Source organism: Poromitra crassiceps (genome assembly GCF_964638095.1).
Source record: "Poromitra crassiceps genome assembly, chromosome: 27".
NCBI classification, from domain to species: Eukaryota; Metazoa; Chordata; class Actinopteri; order Beryciformes; family Melamphaidae; genus Poromitra; species Poromitra crassiceps.
In genome coordinates this window covers 11,639,186-11,656,988 of record NC_139650.1, presented here as the reverse complement: position 1 = coordinate 11,656,988, position 17,803 = coordinate 11,639,186, and the positions used below count along the sequence as shown (strand labels likewise).

Sequence of the window (17,803 nt, the reverse complement as noted above, 5' to 3'; positions counted from 1 at the left end):
AGTTCTGTGGGTGGGGCCTATTTCACAAAGATCGTCCGATGCTAACCAAACTTGGTACAGGTGTGGACGGATGTACTCTGAGCCTATAGGACAAATATTGTGTCATTTCGCCTCTAGGGGGTGCTATAGCAGCATTCAGTACCTGTAACACCATAGCATCCAGTTAATACACCCTTGCAACGGCCTAAACACGTCCTAGCTACACATTGCCGATTGGGGCTGTATTGATACTGGATGGGAGGGCGGGGTCTAAGGCAGGGGCGGTGCAAGGGGGGCGGAGCGTCACGGGGGAGCAAGCACAATCAAATTTGCTTCAGCAAATTTAGCCCGTTCTAGTTATTATTATTTTTCTTCTATCCAAAAGTTTGCTGCGCCATTTCTCCTACAGTTTTCACACTACACAGACATGGAAGACATCAAAACGTGCGGCTCATTGAGGAATCGTGTGCATTTGGATTGCTAAGGGTTTTGTTCGCCGGTTTTCGCGATATTGGCGTTAACGTACGATTTTTTTTCCCATTCACTTGAATGGGGTTTCGAAATCGTTGGCATTAAATTAGCTCTAGCTCAGACACCGTATGACCTGCTATTACCAAACTTTGTAGGTAGGTTTACAGAGTCACCTTTTACTCTGTGCGGGAAAATTCCACTATTTGACCAGAAGGTGGCGCTATAACAGCCGTCCTTACGTTTTGGTCCATAACTTTTGAACCGTAAGGGCTACATTCAAAATTCTTTTTTCCCTGGATTCCTTGGGTCATTCCGCATCTGCTGATATAGGCCCCGCCCATTTCCGTCTAACTAGATTTTCCGCCATTTTGAATTTTGTCCAAAAGCGTTTTTTCGCTATTTCTCCTTCAAATTTTGCCCGATCTTCACCAAACCACATCACAGAGCGTGTGTGGACTGTCCCGCACAAAACTTATTTTGCGTATTTTTGAAATTCCGCACCGTTGCGATATAATCGACTTCCAAAGTTCTGTGGGTGGGGCCTATTTCACAAAGATCGTCCGATGCGAACCAAACTTGGTACAGGTGTGGACAGATGTACTCTGAGCCTATAGCACAAATATTTTGTCATTTCGCCTTTAGGGGGCGCTATAGTGCCTGTCCCTTCTAAATTGTTTTATTTTGAAGGGCGGCAGGAAATGCGGATTCATTGGAATTATGGCCAGCCTTCCTCTATTGACACTTGACACTTCTGAGCTGATTTCAGAAAAGAAAGTGTCATTTGGCCTGTAGGGGGCGCTATTGTTTGCCTATGGGGGGCGCTACAGCAACGTATCTCTACAACCGTAACTCATAGAGACTCACGGATGGCGGCGTTGGACTCGGGGTGGAAAAGTAACTGAACGAGGCCAGTTAGCAGGGGTAATATGAACAAAATCAAGGTCAGGAAAATAAATAGTTTTTGTAATAGAAAATGTGTAGGAACCATTACAGATGAGAACTTTTAAAGTGTAAGTGCACAAATGGAAAAAAAGCAAAGAAAAAGGTGTTCATTTAGTATAGGTGGAGGTCACTGGTGCCAGTGCCAGCAGGCCAGCCAGGGCCAGGCAGCAGGTAAAGGAAACATGGTAGCCTAAGATACTGAACGAAATAGGCAAGCACAATCTTAGAATCTCTCATACTTATTATTATTATTGTGCTTGCAGATAGGCAAGCACAATCTTAGAATCTCTCATACTTCTTTATCTTTATTCTTTATTCTGTTTTCTTCTGGTCAAAAGTTGTGTTCGCCATTTCTCCTACAGTTTTCACACTACACAGACATGAGAGACATCAAAATGTGCGGCTCATTGAGGAATCGTGTGCATTTGGATTGCTAAGGGTTTCGTTCGCCGGTTTTCGCGATATTCGCGTTAACGTACGATTTTTTTTCCCATTCACTTGAATGGGGTTTCGAAATCGTTGGCATTAAATTAGCTCTAGCTCAGACACCTTATGATCTGCTATTACCAAACTTTGTAGGTAGGTTTACAGAGTCACCTTTTACTCTGTGCGGGAAAATTTTAGTATTTGACCAGATGGTGGCGCTATAACAGCCATCCTTACGTTTTGGTCCATAACTTTTGAACCGTAAGGTCTACATTCAAAATTATTTTTTCCCTGGATTCCTTGGGTCATTCCGCATCTGCTGATATAGGCCCCGCCCATTTCCGTCTAACTAGATTTTCCGCCATTTTGAATTTTGTCGAAAAGCGTTTTTTCGCTATTTCTCCTTCAAATTTTGCCCGATCTTCACCAAACCACATCACAGAGCGTGTGTGGACTGTCCCGCACAAAACTTATTTTGCGTTTTTTTGAAATTCTGCACCGTTGCGATATAATCGACCTCCAAAGTTCTGTGGGTGGGGCCTATTTCACAAAGATCGTCCGATGCTAACCAAACTTGGTACAGGTGTGGACGGATGTACTCTGAGCCTATAGGACAAATATTTTGTCATTTCGCCTCTAGGGGGCGCTATAGCAGCATTCAGTACCTGTACCTTCTAAATTAGTTTATTTTGAAGGGCGGCAGGAAGTGCTGATTCATTGGAATTATGGCCAGCCTTCTTTCTTGTATGACACTTGACACTTCTGAGCTGATTTCAGAAAAGAAAGTGTCATTTGGCCTGTAGGGGGCGGGGGTGGGTGGGGCCTACTTCACAAAAACCACCATAACTCCGGACCACATTGTCCGATCCGAACCAAACTTGGTCCAGGTATGCACATATGTACTCTGAGCTGATAAAAATAAAATTGTGTCATTTCGCCTATAGGGGGCGCTATAGCAGCATTCAGTAGCTGTATCTCACAAACTGTAAGAGCGACTGTTCCCAAATTGGGTACATAGGTTCATAGAGTACTCTTCTAATCTGGCCTAAAAAATTATACCAATTGACCTCACGGTGGCGCTATAGCTGCCCTCTTTACGTTTTGGTTTGTAAGTTTGGAACCATAGCTTCTACGATCAAAATTCTTTCTGCCCTGGTTTCCTTGGCTCCTCCCGCTTGTACTCACAAAGGCCCGCCCATTTCCCGCCCACAACTACTTAGTACACCCTAGCACCGATCTACGAATGCCCTATACCGATGAGCCGAACACACCATACCATCCAGTTAATACACCCTTGCAACGGCCTAAACACGTCCTAGCTACACATTGCCGATTGGGGCTGTATTGATAGTGGATGGGAGGGCGGGGTCTAAGGCAGGGGCGGTGCAAGGGGGGCGGAGCATCACGGGGGAGCAAGCACAATCAAATTTGCTTCAGCAAATTTAGCCCGTTCTAGTTATTGTGCTTGCAGATAGGCAAGCACAATCTTAGAATCTCTCATACTTATTCTTTTTCTTTTTATTATTATTTTTCTTCTATCCAAAAGTTTGCTTCACCATTTCTCCTACAGTTTTCACACTACACAGACATGGGAGACATCAAAACGTGCGGCTCATTGAGGAATCGTGTGCATTTGGATTGCTAAGGGTTTCGTTCGCCGGTTTTCGCGATATTGGCGTTAACGTACGATTTTTTTCCCCATTCACTTGAATGGGGTTTCGAAATCGTTGGCATTAAATTAGCTCTAGCTCAGACACCGTATGACCTGCTATTACCAAACTTTGTAGGTAGGTTTACAGAGTCACCTTTTACTCTGTGCGGGAAAATTGTAGTATTTGACCAGATGGTGGCGCTATAACAGCCGTCCTTACGTTTTGGTCCATAACTTTTGAACTGTAAGGGCTACATTCAAAATTATTTTTTCCCTGGATTCCTTGGGTTATTCCGCATCTGCTGATATAGGCCCCGCCCATTTCCGTCTAACTAGATTTTCCGCCATTTTGAATTTTGTCGAAAAGCGTTTTTTCGCTATTTCTCCTTCAAATTTTGCCCGATCTTCACCAAACCACATCACAGAGCGTGTGTGGACTGTCCCGCACAAAACTTATTTTGCGTTTTTTTGAAATTCCGCACCGTTGCGATATAATCGACCTCCAAATTTCTGTGGGTGGGGCCTATTTCACAAAGATCGTCCGATGCTAACCAAACTTGGTACAGGTGTGGACGGATGTACTCTGAGCCTATAGGACAACTATTGTGTCATTTCGCCTCTAGGGGGCGCTATAACAGCCATCCTTACGTGTTGGTCCATAACTTTTGAACCGTAAGGGCTACATTCAAAATTCTTGTTTCCCTGGATTCCTTGGGTCATTCCGCATCTGCTGATATAGGCCCCGCCCATTTCCGTCTAACTAGATTTTCCGCCATTTTGAATTTTGTTGAAAAGTGTTTTTTCGCTATTTCTCCTTCAAATGTTGCCCGATCTTCACCAAACCACATCACAGAGCGTGTGTGGACTGTCCCGCACAAAACTTATTTTGCGTTTTTTTTAAATTCCGCACCGTTGCGATATAATCGACCTCCAAAGTTCTGTGGGTGGGGCCTATTTCACAAAGATCGTCCGATGCTAACCAAACTTGGTACAGGTGTGAACGGATGTACTCTGAGCCTATAGGACAAATATTGTGTCATTTCGCCTCTTGGGGGCGCTATAGCAGCATTCAGTACCTGTAACACCATAGCATCCAGTTAATACACCCTTGCAACGGCCTAAACACGTCCTAGCTACACATTGCCGATTGGGGCTGTATTGATACTGGATGGGAGGGCGGGGTCTAAGGCAGGGGCGGTGCAAGGGGGGCGGAGCGTCACGCGGGAGCAAGCACAATCAAATTTGCTTCAGCAAATTTAGCCCGTTCTAGTTATTTTTATTATTATTTTTCTTCTATCCAAAAGTTTGCTTCGCCATTTCTCCTACAGTTTTCACACTACACAGACATGGGAGACATCAAAACGTGCGGCTCATTGAGGAATCGTGTGCATTTGGATTGCTAAGGGTTTCGTTCGCCGGTTTTCGCGATATTGGCGTTAACGTACGATTTTTTTTCCCATTCACTTGAATGGGGTTTCGAAATCGTTGGCATTAAATTAGCTCTAGCTCAGACACCGTATGACCTGCTATTACCAAACTTTGTAGGTAGGTTTACAGAGTCACCTTTTACTCTGTGCGGGAAAATTTTAGTATTTGACCAGATGGTGGCGCTATAACAGCCGTCCTTACGTTTTGGTCCATAACTTTTGAACCGTAAGGGCTACATTCAAAATTCTTTTTCCCCTGGATTCCTTGGGTCATTCCGCATCTGCTGATATAGGCCCCGCCCATTTCCGTCTAACTAGATTTTCCGCCATTTTGAATTTTGTCGAAAAGCGTTTTTTCGCTATTTCTCCTTCAAATTTTGCCCGATCTTCACCAAACCACATCACAGAGCGTGTGTGGACTGTCCCGCACAAAACTTATTTTGCGTATTTTTGAAATTCTGCACCGTTGCGATATAATCGACCTCCAAAGTTCTGTGGGTGGGGCCTATTTCACAAAGATCGTCCGATGCGAACCAAACTTGGTCCAGGTGTGGAAGGATGTACTCTGAGCCTATAGGAGAAATATTTTGTAATTTCGCCTCTAGGGGGCGCTATAGCAGCATTCAGAACCTGTCCCTTCTAAATAGTTTTAATTTGAAGGGCGGCAGGAAGTGCTGATTCATTGGAATTATGGCCAGCCTTCCTTCTTGTATTGACACTTGACACTTCTGAGCTGATTTCACAAAAGAAAGTGTCATTTGGCCTGTAGGGGGCGGGGGTGGGTGGGGCCTACTTCACAAAAACCGCCATAACTCTGGACCACATTGTCCGATCTGAACCAAACTTGGTCCAGGTATGCACATATGTACTCTGAGCTGATAAAAATAAAATGGTGTCATTTCGCCTATAGGGGGCGCTATAGCAGCATTCAGTAGCTGTATCTCACAAACTGTAAGAGCGACTGTTCCCAAATTGGGTACATAGGTTCATAGAGTACTCTTCTAATCTGGCCTAAAAAATTATACCAATTGACCTCACGGTGGCGCTATAGCTGCCCTCTTTACGTTTTGGTTTGTAAGTTTGGAACGATAGCTTCTACGATCAAAATTCTTTCTGCCCTGGTTTCCTTGGCTCCTCCCGCTTGTACTCACAAAGGCCCGCCCATTTCCCGCCCACAACTACTTAGTACACCCTAGCAACGATCTACGAACGCCCTATACCGATGAGCCGAAAACACCATAGCATCCAGTTAATACACCCTTGCAACGGTCTAAACACGTCCTAGCTACACATTGCCGATTGGGGCTGTATTGATAGTGGATGGGAGGGCGGGGTCTAAGGCAGGGGCGGTGCAAGGGGGGCGGAGCATCACGGGGGAGCAAGCACAATCAAATTTGCTTCAGCCCGTTCTAGTTATATTTTATTATCTTATTATTATAAACCAAACATCAAAAATAACATCTCCACCCTCTTCGCTTTGCTCATAGTCTTCAACTAAACCCTAAATATCGCAGTATAAAGCATATAAAACACATTTTAATCATGTATATATATATTTTTTTTTTATTGACATTGCAATTCCATTACACAACAGCAGAGGGTGCTGCAGCACCCTAAGCACCCCCACTTCCCGCGTCGCTGGGTTGCTTTGAATGTCTTACCCGTCCCCCCCTCCACATTAACTGTATAGAGCTGAAGTGAGTTCCAGTAAACTGCTTTGTAGCGGCTGAGGAATACGACGACTCTGCAGCGCCATCTGGCGTGCTAACGTGTCTGTACACTTTGTTGATCTCATCCCTCGCAGGCGGACGCAATATACAACATGGTGGGATATCCGCAGTTCATCATGAACAGCTCGAAGCTTGACAAAGTGTTCAATGATGTAGGTAAACACCTGCTCGTCTCATTCCTCCTCAGCATGCTGGCTAAGTGCATCTCGTTAAGACGCCTGAACGTGATTCTTGCGCCCCCTCTCTGGCAGTTCGAGGTGGTGTCGGACCTTTACTTCCAAAACGTCATGCAGTACTACAACTTCTCGGCCAGAGTGACCGCGGACCAGCTGAGGAAAATCCCAAACAGAAACCAGTGAGTGAGCGCCCCCTCTGGCCGGACAGGAGGTTGTTTGCTCAGATGGGGACAAATTCCCATGATTATGCTGACTTAATGGGAATACTGCTGCCATCCACAAGCAACCAGCTTCTCGCCGCTAATTAGACTAGAAGTTGAGGTGGGAGCAGAGCAGGAGATTGAGGTTCCCAGGGCCTCCAAACTGATCTGTAGGCAGCCTGGCACAGCGGAGCGGGGAGAATTCATTGTTGTGACCCTGATGTCAGGATGTCAGCCTCACATGGCGCTTTTCTGCTTGGTTGTTTTGACAGGTGGAGCATGACTCCTCCCACTGTGAACGCATATTACAACCCTACCAAGAATGAGATGGTTTTGCCGGCAGGGATTCTTCAGGCTCCGTTCTACAGCCGTGCCTGGCCTAAGTATGTCTCCCATGTTCTACAGCCGTGCCTGGCCTAAGTATGTCTCCCATGTTCTACAGCCGTGCCTGGCCTAAGTATGTCTCCCATGTTGTGCCGTTTTTCAGCCACTTTCCAAGTTTGGAAAATCATGTTAATTTGGTTCTTCAGTGTTTGTATATACTGTGCAATGACTTGACCAGCTGTTTTTGAAGTAGACACACTTTGATCGCTTGTTCATGTCTTAGACATGTTTCATCTTAACTGACTCACTGTCTATACGCAAAAGTGTTCAATCTGTTATCTATGATATAATGGAATGCTATGCTTAACATTTCTAATGTTTTTCTTTGTGTCTTCCAGAGCTCTTAATTTTGGTGGAATCGGTGTAGTCATGGGACATGAACTCACTCATGCTTTTGATGACCAAGGTCGGTAAATAGGTTTTCAAACCATAGAATAACAAATCACTTTTCCCTTTTCCTCCTATGACGATAGTGAAAATATGAAGAGTTCAGTAACGTGTCACTCTTCAGTAACGTGTCACTCTTCAGTAACGTGTCACTCTCTCTCTCGTGTGAAAGGGAGGGAATATGACAAGGATGGGAACCTGCGTTCCTGGTGGAAGAACTCGTCTGTGGAGGCGTTTAAGAAGCAGACCCAGTGCATGGTGGAGCAGTACAGCAACTACAGCGTCAACAAAGAGCCTCTGAATGGAAAACACACCCTGGGAGAGAACATCGCGGACAACGGTGGACTGAAAGCGGCATACAAGGTCTCAATAGCTACTATACTGTAGTACTGTAGCTAGTAGGGGTGTCACGATATTTCGTCGAACGATATATCGCGATATCGAAACGTCACGATATGCGTATCGTCAGAAAAAAATGATATCGTAATTTTTATTTATTTATTTTTTGCTCCTGAATAATAATAGAACAAATTTAGCAAAATCAACACGCATGAGTGAGGGGGTAGATTACTACTGGCATGGCAAAACAGCTCAAGGGGTACATAAGATTACATAAGTTTAGGGACCATTGAGCATGAGTTATTTAAGAAATAGATTGTATACTTTATTTTTCTTTCACCATGCAACAAACATTTAGTTTGTGACAGTGTGACACATTCTATTGCAAGAGAAGCATTATCTTCCATGTTGTTTTATAGTTATTATAATAACAATTTCCAAAAACAGCATTTGTTTTGTATTTTGTGTATTTCAAATGAAAGTCTATTTTTCCAGTATTTTCCCAGGGCTCCCTTGAAAAGAGGTTTCGATTTCAACGGGACTCACATGGTTAAATAAATGATAAATAAATACATAAACATTATTTACTTTTGTTAAAAAGAATATTGTTAAAATATCGTATCGTATCGTTATCGTGAACCCAATATCGTGTATCGTATCGTATCGTGAAATTAGTGTATCGTGACACCCCTAGTAGCTAGCCTTGAACACTCCATTTCTACAGTTGTGTTTTTATTTTCCTACGTGGAAAATAGCTTCCTGCGTGAGGAATCAGCAGGGTTGAGAGAAACAGCTCAATGCTTGTTGTGCAAGAGTGCAGTTTAATCCAGGGTTGCCATTCTTTTGTAATGAGACATTTCAAGGACTTTTCAAGGACAAATTATTACAAAATGACGAGGAGCCAATAATTCACAGAGATGTTCACGAGTGTATTTGTGACATAGGTAATACGTGTTAAAACAATGTGGGTTACCGAGGTGACCGGCAGCCGCATATCTGAGCCAAGCATGCCTAGGAGAGGGCACAACAGCCAATGACAGTGTATCGTTCAGAAAATTGCTGTATGCGGGGGGTACGCTGGTGCAGTGGTAAGCGCTGTCGCCTCACAGGTCGAAGGTCCTGGGTTCGATTCCCACCTGGGACGATGTGAACGCTGAAGGAGTGCGTGCCCGTCCGCATGTCCTCGAGTGCCCACCGCCCGGGTGGGGTCGTCAAAAAGGGCCTTTCTGTGTGGAGTTTGCATGTTCTCCCCGTGCCTCCCGGGGGTTTCCTTCATATAGGAACCCCCTTCACCAAAACATGCAATATCCTGGTTGCTAATGTGGTTCCTCCTCTGGTCGTTAAGGGCGCCTGTTCGGAGGGAGGGGAACTGGTTGGAATAGCGTGAACCTCCCACGTGCTATGTCCTACCGGTGAAGCTTCCTCTGTCAGGTGAAAAGAAGCGGCTGGCTAACTGCCCATGTCTCGGAGGAAGCATGGAGCCAGTTTCGGCTCTCCCCAGATCGGCAGAGGGTGGAGCAGCAACCAGGATAAATAAATTACGTTAGCACTAATGGGGGATAAAAATGGGATAAACAATCGGGGGGGGGGGGGATTGCTGTATGCTTGTAGCCGCCGCGGAGGGTGATACTGTATGAAGAAAGGGTATGCTTAGCGGGCGTCCGGGTCGTGTAGCGGGAGATTCCCTGCCTACCAACACGAGGGTCGCAGGTTCGCGTCCCCGTGTTTCCTCCGGCTTGGTCGGGCGTCCATACAGGCACGATTGGCTGTGTCTGCGGGTGGGAAGCCGGATTGAGGGTATGTGTCCTGGTCACTGCACTAGCGCCTCCTCTGGTCGGTCGGGGGCGCCTGTTCGGGGTGGAAGGGAACTGGTGGGAATAGCGTGATCCTCCCACGTGCTACGTCCTGCCGGTGAAGCTCCCCGCTGTCAGGTGAAAAGAAGCGGCTGGCAACTGCGCATGTGTTGGAGGAAGCATGCTGCTGGTCTACGGCTCTCCGCAGATCGGCAGAGGGGGTGGAGCAGCGACCGGGGCAGCAGGGGGGGAAATTGGACAATTACAATTGGGGAGAAAATGGGGGGAAATCAGAAAAAAAGGGGGTATGCTTGGCCCAGTGCTCCAGATGTATCAAAATGGTATCATATGTGAATTTTGAGATGACTGAGTGCATGAGGCTCAAACTCAGAGATTCCGGTACGCTAAATTCAAGCAGGACCTCTTTATAAATCCAAGCCTTTTCAACTCCTTGAATATTATTCAAGTATATTATTAATATTAATATTAATATTAATATTAATATTAATATTATTAAGTACTTTCCAGACCTGTGGCAACCGTGGAGAAAGTCAAAACATTGACTGTTATGTTCCCCAAGGCAACAGTGTGACATCAAATGTTTACAAGGTGGGAAACCTCCTCACACAGATCTGACCTCCGTCCACCACATGAGTGGAGTGCTTTGTGCTGTTGTGGGGCACATCCATAATGTGTATTGGAAAAAGCAGGTTGCCCACCACCTTACTGTGAAGCCTGGAGAGGCAACAGGTGGCTCTGAGCGGCCTGCTCAGCCTCCGGTTACTCCTTCACATGCACACATTCTTTCCATGTCATGAAAAGTCATAGGTTAGGGAGCAGACGGGCAAATCATATTGAAGTACAGCAGCCTGCATAAGCCGTGCGTATTAACTAGGTAGGGAAAAAAACACTGGACGAACTGAGTGGGCCTGCTGATTTCTCTCCTAACATGTCTCTGTACAGTTGTCCTGCTGATTTCTCTCCTAGCATGTCTCTGTACAGTTGTCCTGCTGATTTCTCTCCTAACATGTCTCTGTACAGTTGTCCTGCTGATTTCAGGACAGTGAATGCTGTGTGTAACATGACCGTCTGTTGCTTTGAAGGCTTACGTGAACTGGATCGAACAGAACGGCGAGGAGGCCACACTGCCTGCCCTGGGAATGACCAACCATCAGTTGTTTTTTGTTGGATTTGCCCAGGTTTGTATCAATTATTATAGCATATTCTATCATTGTTGTTATTAAATACTAGGTATCTCGGCTGCTGCGTGGCCTCGCCTGGCATGCGCAGCGCACATTTGCTGAACTTTGCATCACTGATGACATCACTCACTGATGACATCACAATTGCTCGAGTGACCACATGAGATCATCACTGATGACATCATTACGGATGACGTCATCATTGAACTTAGCCAGGAAGGATGACATCGTCACTGATGACGTCACATCATTAGGTAATTAGGGCATTTACCTAATTGAAAAATCCGGCTCTGTCAGTTCATCCGCACGGGTGCTCTTTGCACTTCCTGAAAGTTTCAGCCCAACCGCACGTAAAATGGCATCGCCGTGGCCTCATCCAATGTGGGATAAAAATTGAAACAGAGACACCGGCAGAGCCCATTTACTCCCTTTTATATGGATGATGATGATGATGATGATGATGATGATGATGATGATAATGATACGGCTTACAAACCACAAACAAAAACAAAAAAACTTTTAGGGCATTTTTCAAAAGTACATCCAGTAAAAACCATGAATAGACCTGTAATAAGGACAATGTATTTTTCCCCAGTTGTTCATGTTGTGTGTTTGTTCACCCCGTTGTTTGCAGGTGTGGTGCTCCGTCAGGACTCCTGAGAGCTCACACGAGGGCGTCATCACAGATCCTCACAGTCCGTCCAGATTCAGAGTCATCGGCACCGTCTCCAACTCGCACGAGTTCTCCAAGCATTTTGGCTGCAAGGCCGACGCCCCCATGAACCCCAAACATAAGTGTGAGCTGTGGTGAGGCGTCACTGTGCAGGACGCTGCTTGGGGGGGGGGGGGGGTTTAATGCCAAATGGACCTTGGGGGAGTGGATCAGGACGTGACAAGGTCTCCCCGAATGGAGACGCTAAACCACTCTGAAAATGAAACTGCCTTACCACTTAAAGGAACACTGCCCATTTTCAACCAGCTTTGTATCATTAGAACATCAGTAGTATATCAGAAAACTGTAAACTGTTTTGAAGTCTGTCATTTAATTTGACAGTTATTGAGTGTTAAAGTGTGGACCAGTGACATCACTGGTCCACACTAACTCAAATTAATAACTCATTAACTCAAATCAACTCTCAATAACTGTCAAACTAGGTTACATAGTGGACAGACATGATCTAGGGGTGGTGTTCAGAGGACTTAAGGGCAGGAAGGTGTACCCCATAGTGAGCGCCGTGTGGGGACACTGTGAAATACGAATCCGGTACATAAATGGACTCGATCCGGAGCCCCTCCCTCTGATGGACCTGTGCAGGCGTTCAGTGCGGGCGGCTATAGGAAGGGACCGCCTGAGCGAAATCCACGGACTGCCCCTGCCCGCCTCTCTCAAGAACTACCTGCTCCGGACGGATGTAGGCCGCGTCTAGTTTGACAGTTATTGAGAGTTGATTTGAGTTAATGAGTTATTAATTTGAGTTAGTGTGGACCAGTGACGTCACTGGTCCACACTTTAACACTCAATCACTGTCAAATTAAATGACAGACTTCAAAACCGTTCACAGTTTTCTGATATACTACTGATGTTCTAATGATACAAAGCTGGTTGAAAATGGGCGGAGTGTTCCTTTAATGCTTCTCAGGTTCCTCATCAGGACAAATTGTTGCCTGCCGTCTACGGAGGATGACTTCGCCCAATCTTCCTCCGCAAAGACTGATGGTTTAAACAGCTTTCCCCAGCAGCTTCTGAACTCTTTTTTTTTTTACACTGGAAACAAACATGGGGAAACCACTGTCATTCACATTTTGTAAACTGCTTGTCACAGAAAGTGGTATTTCAGTTCTGTGTGTTGTTGTTTTTTTTACACTTCACTGTGCTTCTTGGTTCTGCTCCACTCGATGTAATTTATGGTCACAGATTTGTATGTGACAGTCAACGGGAGTTGTCAAAGCGAGAAACATGTTTTTAATGTTTTGTCTTCTACACGCCAACAAATGCTACAGTATGACAACATTTTGTGGAGGATGTGATTAAACTGAACATTCGGTCGGTTTCATAATGTAATTATATTTTGATGTGATCCTTGTGATGTATTTTTTGACCTGGAGCCTCCAGGTCAAAAAATTATCGACTTTATCTCCAGGCTGGAGGAGAGCTGTAGCAGCATCACACTGCTGCCATGACATTCTGTAATGGTAAGATTGATATCAATCAGAAACTTATGAAGGATGTATTAAGTTCAGTGCAAAACGTTAAAGCATCAAACATTACGTTACATTTTCACATTCAATATTATATTTGCTCATGTAAGGGATGATGTATCTGTGCCATACTTGTTTGTGACAAATTATTTTGTATAGTAAAACCTATCTTAAAACATCAAATCCTTTGTACAGTATTGTGTTCAACTGATAACTGGATGAACTTTCACTCAACGCGTGTCAAACTCAAGGCCCGGGGGCCAAATCCGGCCCGGCACCTCATTTTATGTGGCCCACGAGTGTTGGCAAAGAATACAATTTGCTCAATACAATTCTAATTGGATCTAATAATGCTACGCTACTAGTTGTCTGTTTTACCACTATTTTTCCTATAATTCTGCTTTCAGAGCTAGTTATATTAAGTTATTACTAAAAACTAATAATAATCCATTCAGATGCAATTATGTAATATGATAACAAGTAGGATTTTATATTTATATCGTGTTAGATTTACATTATGGTTGCCCTCTGAGGGCAACCATAATGCTGATGTGACCCGGAATGAAATTGAGTTTGACACCCCTGATACAGGGTATCTGCGGGGGTCTTGAAAAGTATTACAAGTTGAAGAATCAATTTAGGGAAAATTAAGGCCCTTAAAAAGTCTGAAAAAAGTCTTAATCACCATTTGATGAGATATAAAATTTTGTAGCTGATTGTGTAGATGGACATATATCGTCACATTGATCGCAGACCCCTGAATTTAATCAAAATTGTATTGTGGCAGACTTTGTGATATCAGCAAATATCGTATCATTGTCCAAAGAATCGATATATCGTATTGTGATGAAACTTGTGATTTACACACCTATCGCTGATGTGATGAAAGTGGCGTTGAGGTCTTAAAATATATTGAAAAGTTCTTAAAAAAGGTTTCAAAAGGTATTGACTTTAACTTCAGGATTCCTGCATTATACCCTGAAGCACACAAAAACACGTGCGTGTACACACACACACACACACACACACACACACACACACACACACACACACACACACACACACACACACACACACACCTATCTTTGTTGTACAAAGGACAAACACACACCTCTCTATGTTGTACAGAGGCCTTGGCCTATGTAACCACTGCTTCAGATCACACATGTATCAAGTCCATACATCTATGGAAAGTCATGTAAAGCAGTGATTCGCAAAGACCGCTTATTTAGTCCACATTAGAGCCACCCCCATTTAATGAGATTTTGTCTCGAACCCAAATCTGAGATTTTATTTTATGTCCGGTTATATGATTTTGTCCAGAATTCCATGACTATGAGACATTTACACCTGGCACTAACATGCGTTTTCTGTGATCAGATTGCAATCGGATAGTGCTTGAGCACTTGAAAGTACAGGTGTAAAGGCCCCCAAGACACATGATGAAAGATCGCATTGCGATCTGATCGGCCAAACCACCTCTGGAGGTCAGGGACGCATTGTGACCACATTGGAGACTAGCAGGGGCGTAGTGGAGGGTAAACGCGAGTAAACACAGTTTACCCACCTTTTGAAATGAGGCAGATAGTTTACTCACCTATTTTCAGATCACCTATATAAATCAATGAGGGAAAACAAGGTGGGTAAACTACTCACTTTGGATAGCTTACCTCCACCTCTGTATTTACCACTACACCCCTGGACACAAGTGTAAATGCAATGTGTCCTCTCAATCCACATACAGCTGTATGCAGATTGAGAGGACACCCGGGTGATCAGATTGCAATCGGATCACCCAAAATGCATGCTAACGCCAGGTGTAAATGAAATCAGGCTAATGTGGTCAAGCACTATCCGATTACAATCTGATCACAGAAAACGCATGTTAGTGCCAGGTGTAAATGGCCACTATGTATTGTGGGTAGAGAGAGATATGATCAACAGTCATTAGTCTACATTCTGGGGGCCACCTGGAATCCCCTCAAGGACCCTTGGAGTTCCCCGGCTGGACCCCACATTGACAACCACTGATGTAAAGTAGCAATGAACGCTAGATGTCGCTAAACACACATAAATCCCAAATGTCAGTCATGCTGCTGCTGCTGCAGACTGCAGGATATAATATGGACCTTATTGTATAAATAACTGAGGACACGCTGCTGTTAAGTCTTTAGGTCAAATATATTTAATCCTAAAAAATACGTCTTGTAAATTGTTACTACAAATTTATTTATTTATTTTGTTCCAGTGTCACCGTTGCAAATGACACATTCTTACAATTAAAAACGTTAATTTTGTCAGCCATGCTGAAATTGTGAAATGGCACAAAACAATCCGAACTATCATTTAAATTTCGATACACTGGGGAAACGTGTCGAAGCATGCTTTCGATAGACCGTCTTTGAAAAGCCGAGCGTCTCCGTAACTGGCCGAGAACTGCCGATTCATCTGTCCTGCCCGGACTGCTGGAAGCGGCCGCAACGCCATGTTGACGAAGTCTCCCATCTCCGTGAGAAAAGATGATAGAAAACAGACTTGCTGAGAAGAAAAGGTAAACTGCTGGAGGAGGGCGAAGATTCTTTGAAGAAACGAACCGAACCGGATCCGCGGAGGTTCCGGTCCGGACGGGCAAGGGAGGCAGACCTCCCGTACCGTCCCCATGAATAGCACCGCGCTGATCCGACCAGCGACTTTCCATGAAAAATACATTTGTGTTGCTATTCGAGCTTCGTTATCCCACTTCGTCTGAGGGATTTGGGGCCTGCTTCAAGAATCTGCAACGCTTGCTCTATGCATGCAGCAAGCGTATGACATTGTTTGTATCAGTATTTATTAAGGTATTTTTTTCATTTGTTAATTTTTTGCGATGAGTTTGCCACCGAAAGTGGTCACCAAATCCGCCGCTGTCGCAGTTAGCGGACCTGGAAGTGGCCCCTCTCCGTCGAGCCAGCTGCGGGCTACCCTGACCTCCGTGTCTCTACCGCCGGGAGCCCCCCAAGTCCCGCAGCCTGTCGCTGCTCCGCCGCCTCAGTATCCTTTCCCTGCACTGACACGGGCATGGCCCGTGATGTGATGATGCATGGCACGTTTCTTTATACATGGAGAATAACACTGTTTGGCTGTTTTATTCATGATCATTGAGGTTGGAATGATGCGGGGAATGAGACGAGTGATGTTTCGTGTTGAGGGGAGGGACAATTAGCTAGCTAGCTAGCATGCTAACGTTAGCTTATGAAGCCGGCTGCAGGCAGCGCCGTAGTTAACGCAAAGAGTATAGAAGGCAAGAGACGAAGTTTGTCCTCTTTTTTGACAACAGCAGTGCCGCCATTATGGCCTGAAAACGCCTGCCTGTGCCAATGGGACCACAGCACAGAACCATCACACCCAATCAGCGGCAGAGTAGGGCGGGTCTTGCTAAGCAATATGGCGCTCCCCATGTTGCAATGAGAGGAGCAATTAGCCATCAGCGCTTACCAATTTAAGTTCTTTGGTTAACGTAACGCTAATGTCAGCTCGATTTACGATAGTTACGTTACACCGCTGTGTCCACTTATGTGTCATTAAACATCTTTGACCATGACATATCGCAGTGACCAATCTGTAACATGGTAACATAGCATAGGGATGCTATAACAGGCAAGCTTGCAGGCTTTCCACATTGCCGGCTTTGTTGCTAGCAAGGTGCATTAGCCTAGTTACTAGCCGGCTAGCTTCCCTGGCTAGCCTAGCACAGTGCTGAAGAAGACACGTCGCAGAACAGCAAGTTTCATCCATTACAGGGTGGTGACCTGTGGCTTTGTAATGGGGCTAATGTTACAGATAACCATCACACACTTCCTGCCCCTCAGATTCCACATTAGCTGAGTAACGGTAGCTTTTTAATGGGGTTGCTACGCTGCTCTGTGACAGGCCTGCCTGGGTCTGTGCCAGGCCAGGCAGCTCGCAACATGACAGCCGGGTGTGTGTGGAAGCGGGTGGCTAGTAGTTTCATGACCATCTTGACAGATGGTGACGTTTGCTTTCTCACTATGACCACGTAGAAGTCGCACACAATCAGCTGATGAGTTTATTCAGCTTGCGGCTATTGCATCATCATAGTGTTTTTGTCTTCTGTAAATTAACCTTCCTCTGGATTTATTTTTTAAATTGTCTGTCTGTAAAGACCGGCGGGTGTTAGGGTTAGCCTCTAAACCAAACAACGCTTTAATAACATGGCCGTCTCTGGCCCAAGATAGACCTTTAAGAATGAATCACCCCTACAGAAATAATGTACACTCCATGGTAGAGCGGTATTATCATGCCATGGTTCTACAGTACAGTTCCTGGAGTCAAGTCACCATGGTTGTGATGTCACCTGCCTCCTGTTTAATTGACAGCATGGTGGCAGTAGTGTGAGAGAGGATTAGGTTGACTTCTGTCTGCTTAGTAGCAGAGAGATGTGCTTTAGAGATGTGACGGCTTTTGTTGCGGCTTAGCTTTGGGTGTGTTGTCTCAGCC

General features: G+C 45.0%; 2 protein-coding genes across 6 annotated transcripts in view; both read left to right on the top strand.

The window, feature by feature from the left end:
* Nucleotides 1-13,471, top strand: part of ece1 (endothelin converting enzyme 1) — a 98,388-nt gene extending 84,917 nt beyond the window's left edge. For all 3 annotated transcript variants that reach the window (XM_083661753.1, XM_083661754.1, XM_083661752.1), the window contains 7 exons: nt 6,701-6,778; nt 6,878-6,981; nt 7,275-7,385; nt 7,725-7,792; nt 7,946-8,136; nt 11,009-11,104; nt 11,742-13,471. In XM_083661753.1, coding sequence (XP_083517879.1) covers nt 6,701-6,778; nt 6,878-6,981; nt 7,275-7,385; nt 7,725-7,792; nt 7,946-8,136; nt 11,009-11,104; nt 11,742-11,918 — 825 coding nt within the window. In that variant the 3' untranslated portion in view covers nt 11,919-13,471. The remainder of the gene's footprint in view (nt 1-6,700; nt 6,779-6,877; nt 6,982-7,274; nt 7,386-7,724; nt 7,793-7,945; nt 8,137-11,008; nt 11,105-11,741) is intronic.
* A 2,392-nt stretch (nt 13,472-15,863) lies between these two features.
* The window catches only part of eif4g3a (eukaryotic translation initiation factor 4 gamma, 3a), a 152,281-nt gene continuing 150,341 nt past the window's right edge, over nt 15,864-17,803 (top strand). For all 3 annotated transcript variants that reach the window (XM_083662048.1, XM_083662047.1, XM_083662046.1), the window contains exon 1: nt 15,864-16,336. In XM_083662048.1, coding sequence (XP_083518174.1) covers nt 16,173-16,336 — 164 coding nt within the window. In that variant the 5' untranslated portion in view covers nt 15,864-16,172. The remainder of the gene's footprint in view (nt 16,337-17,803) is intronic.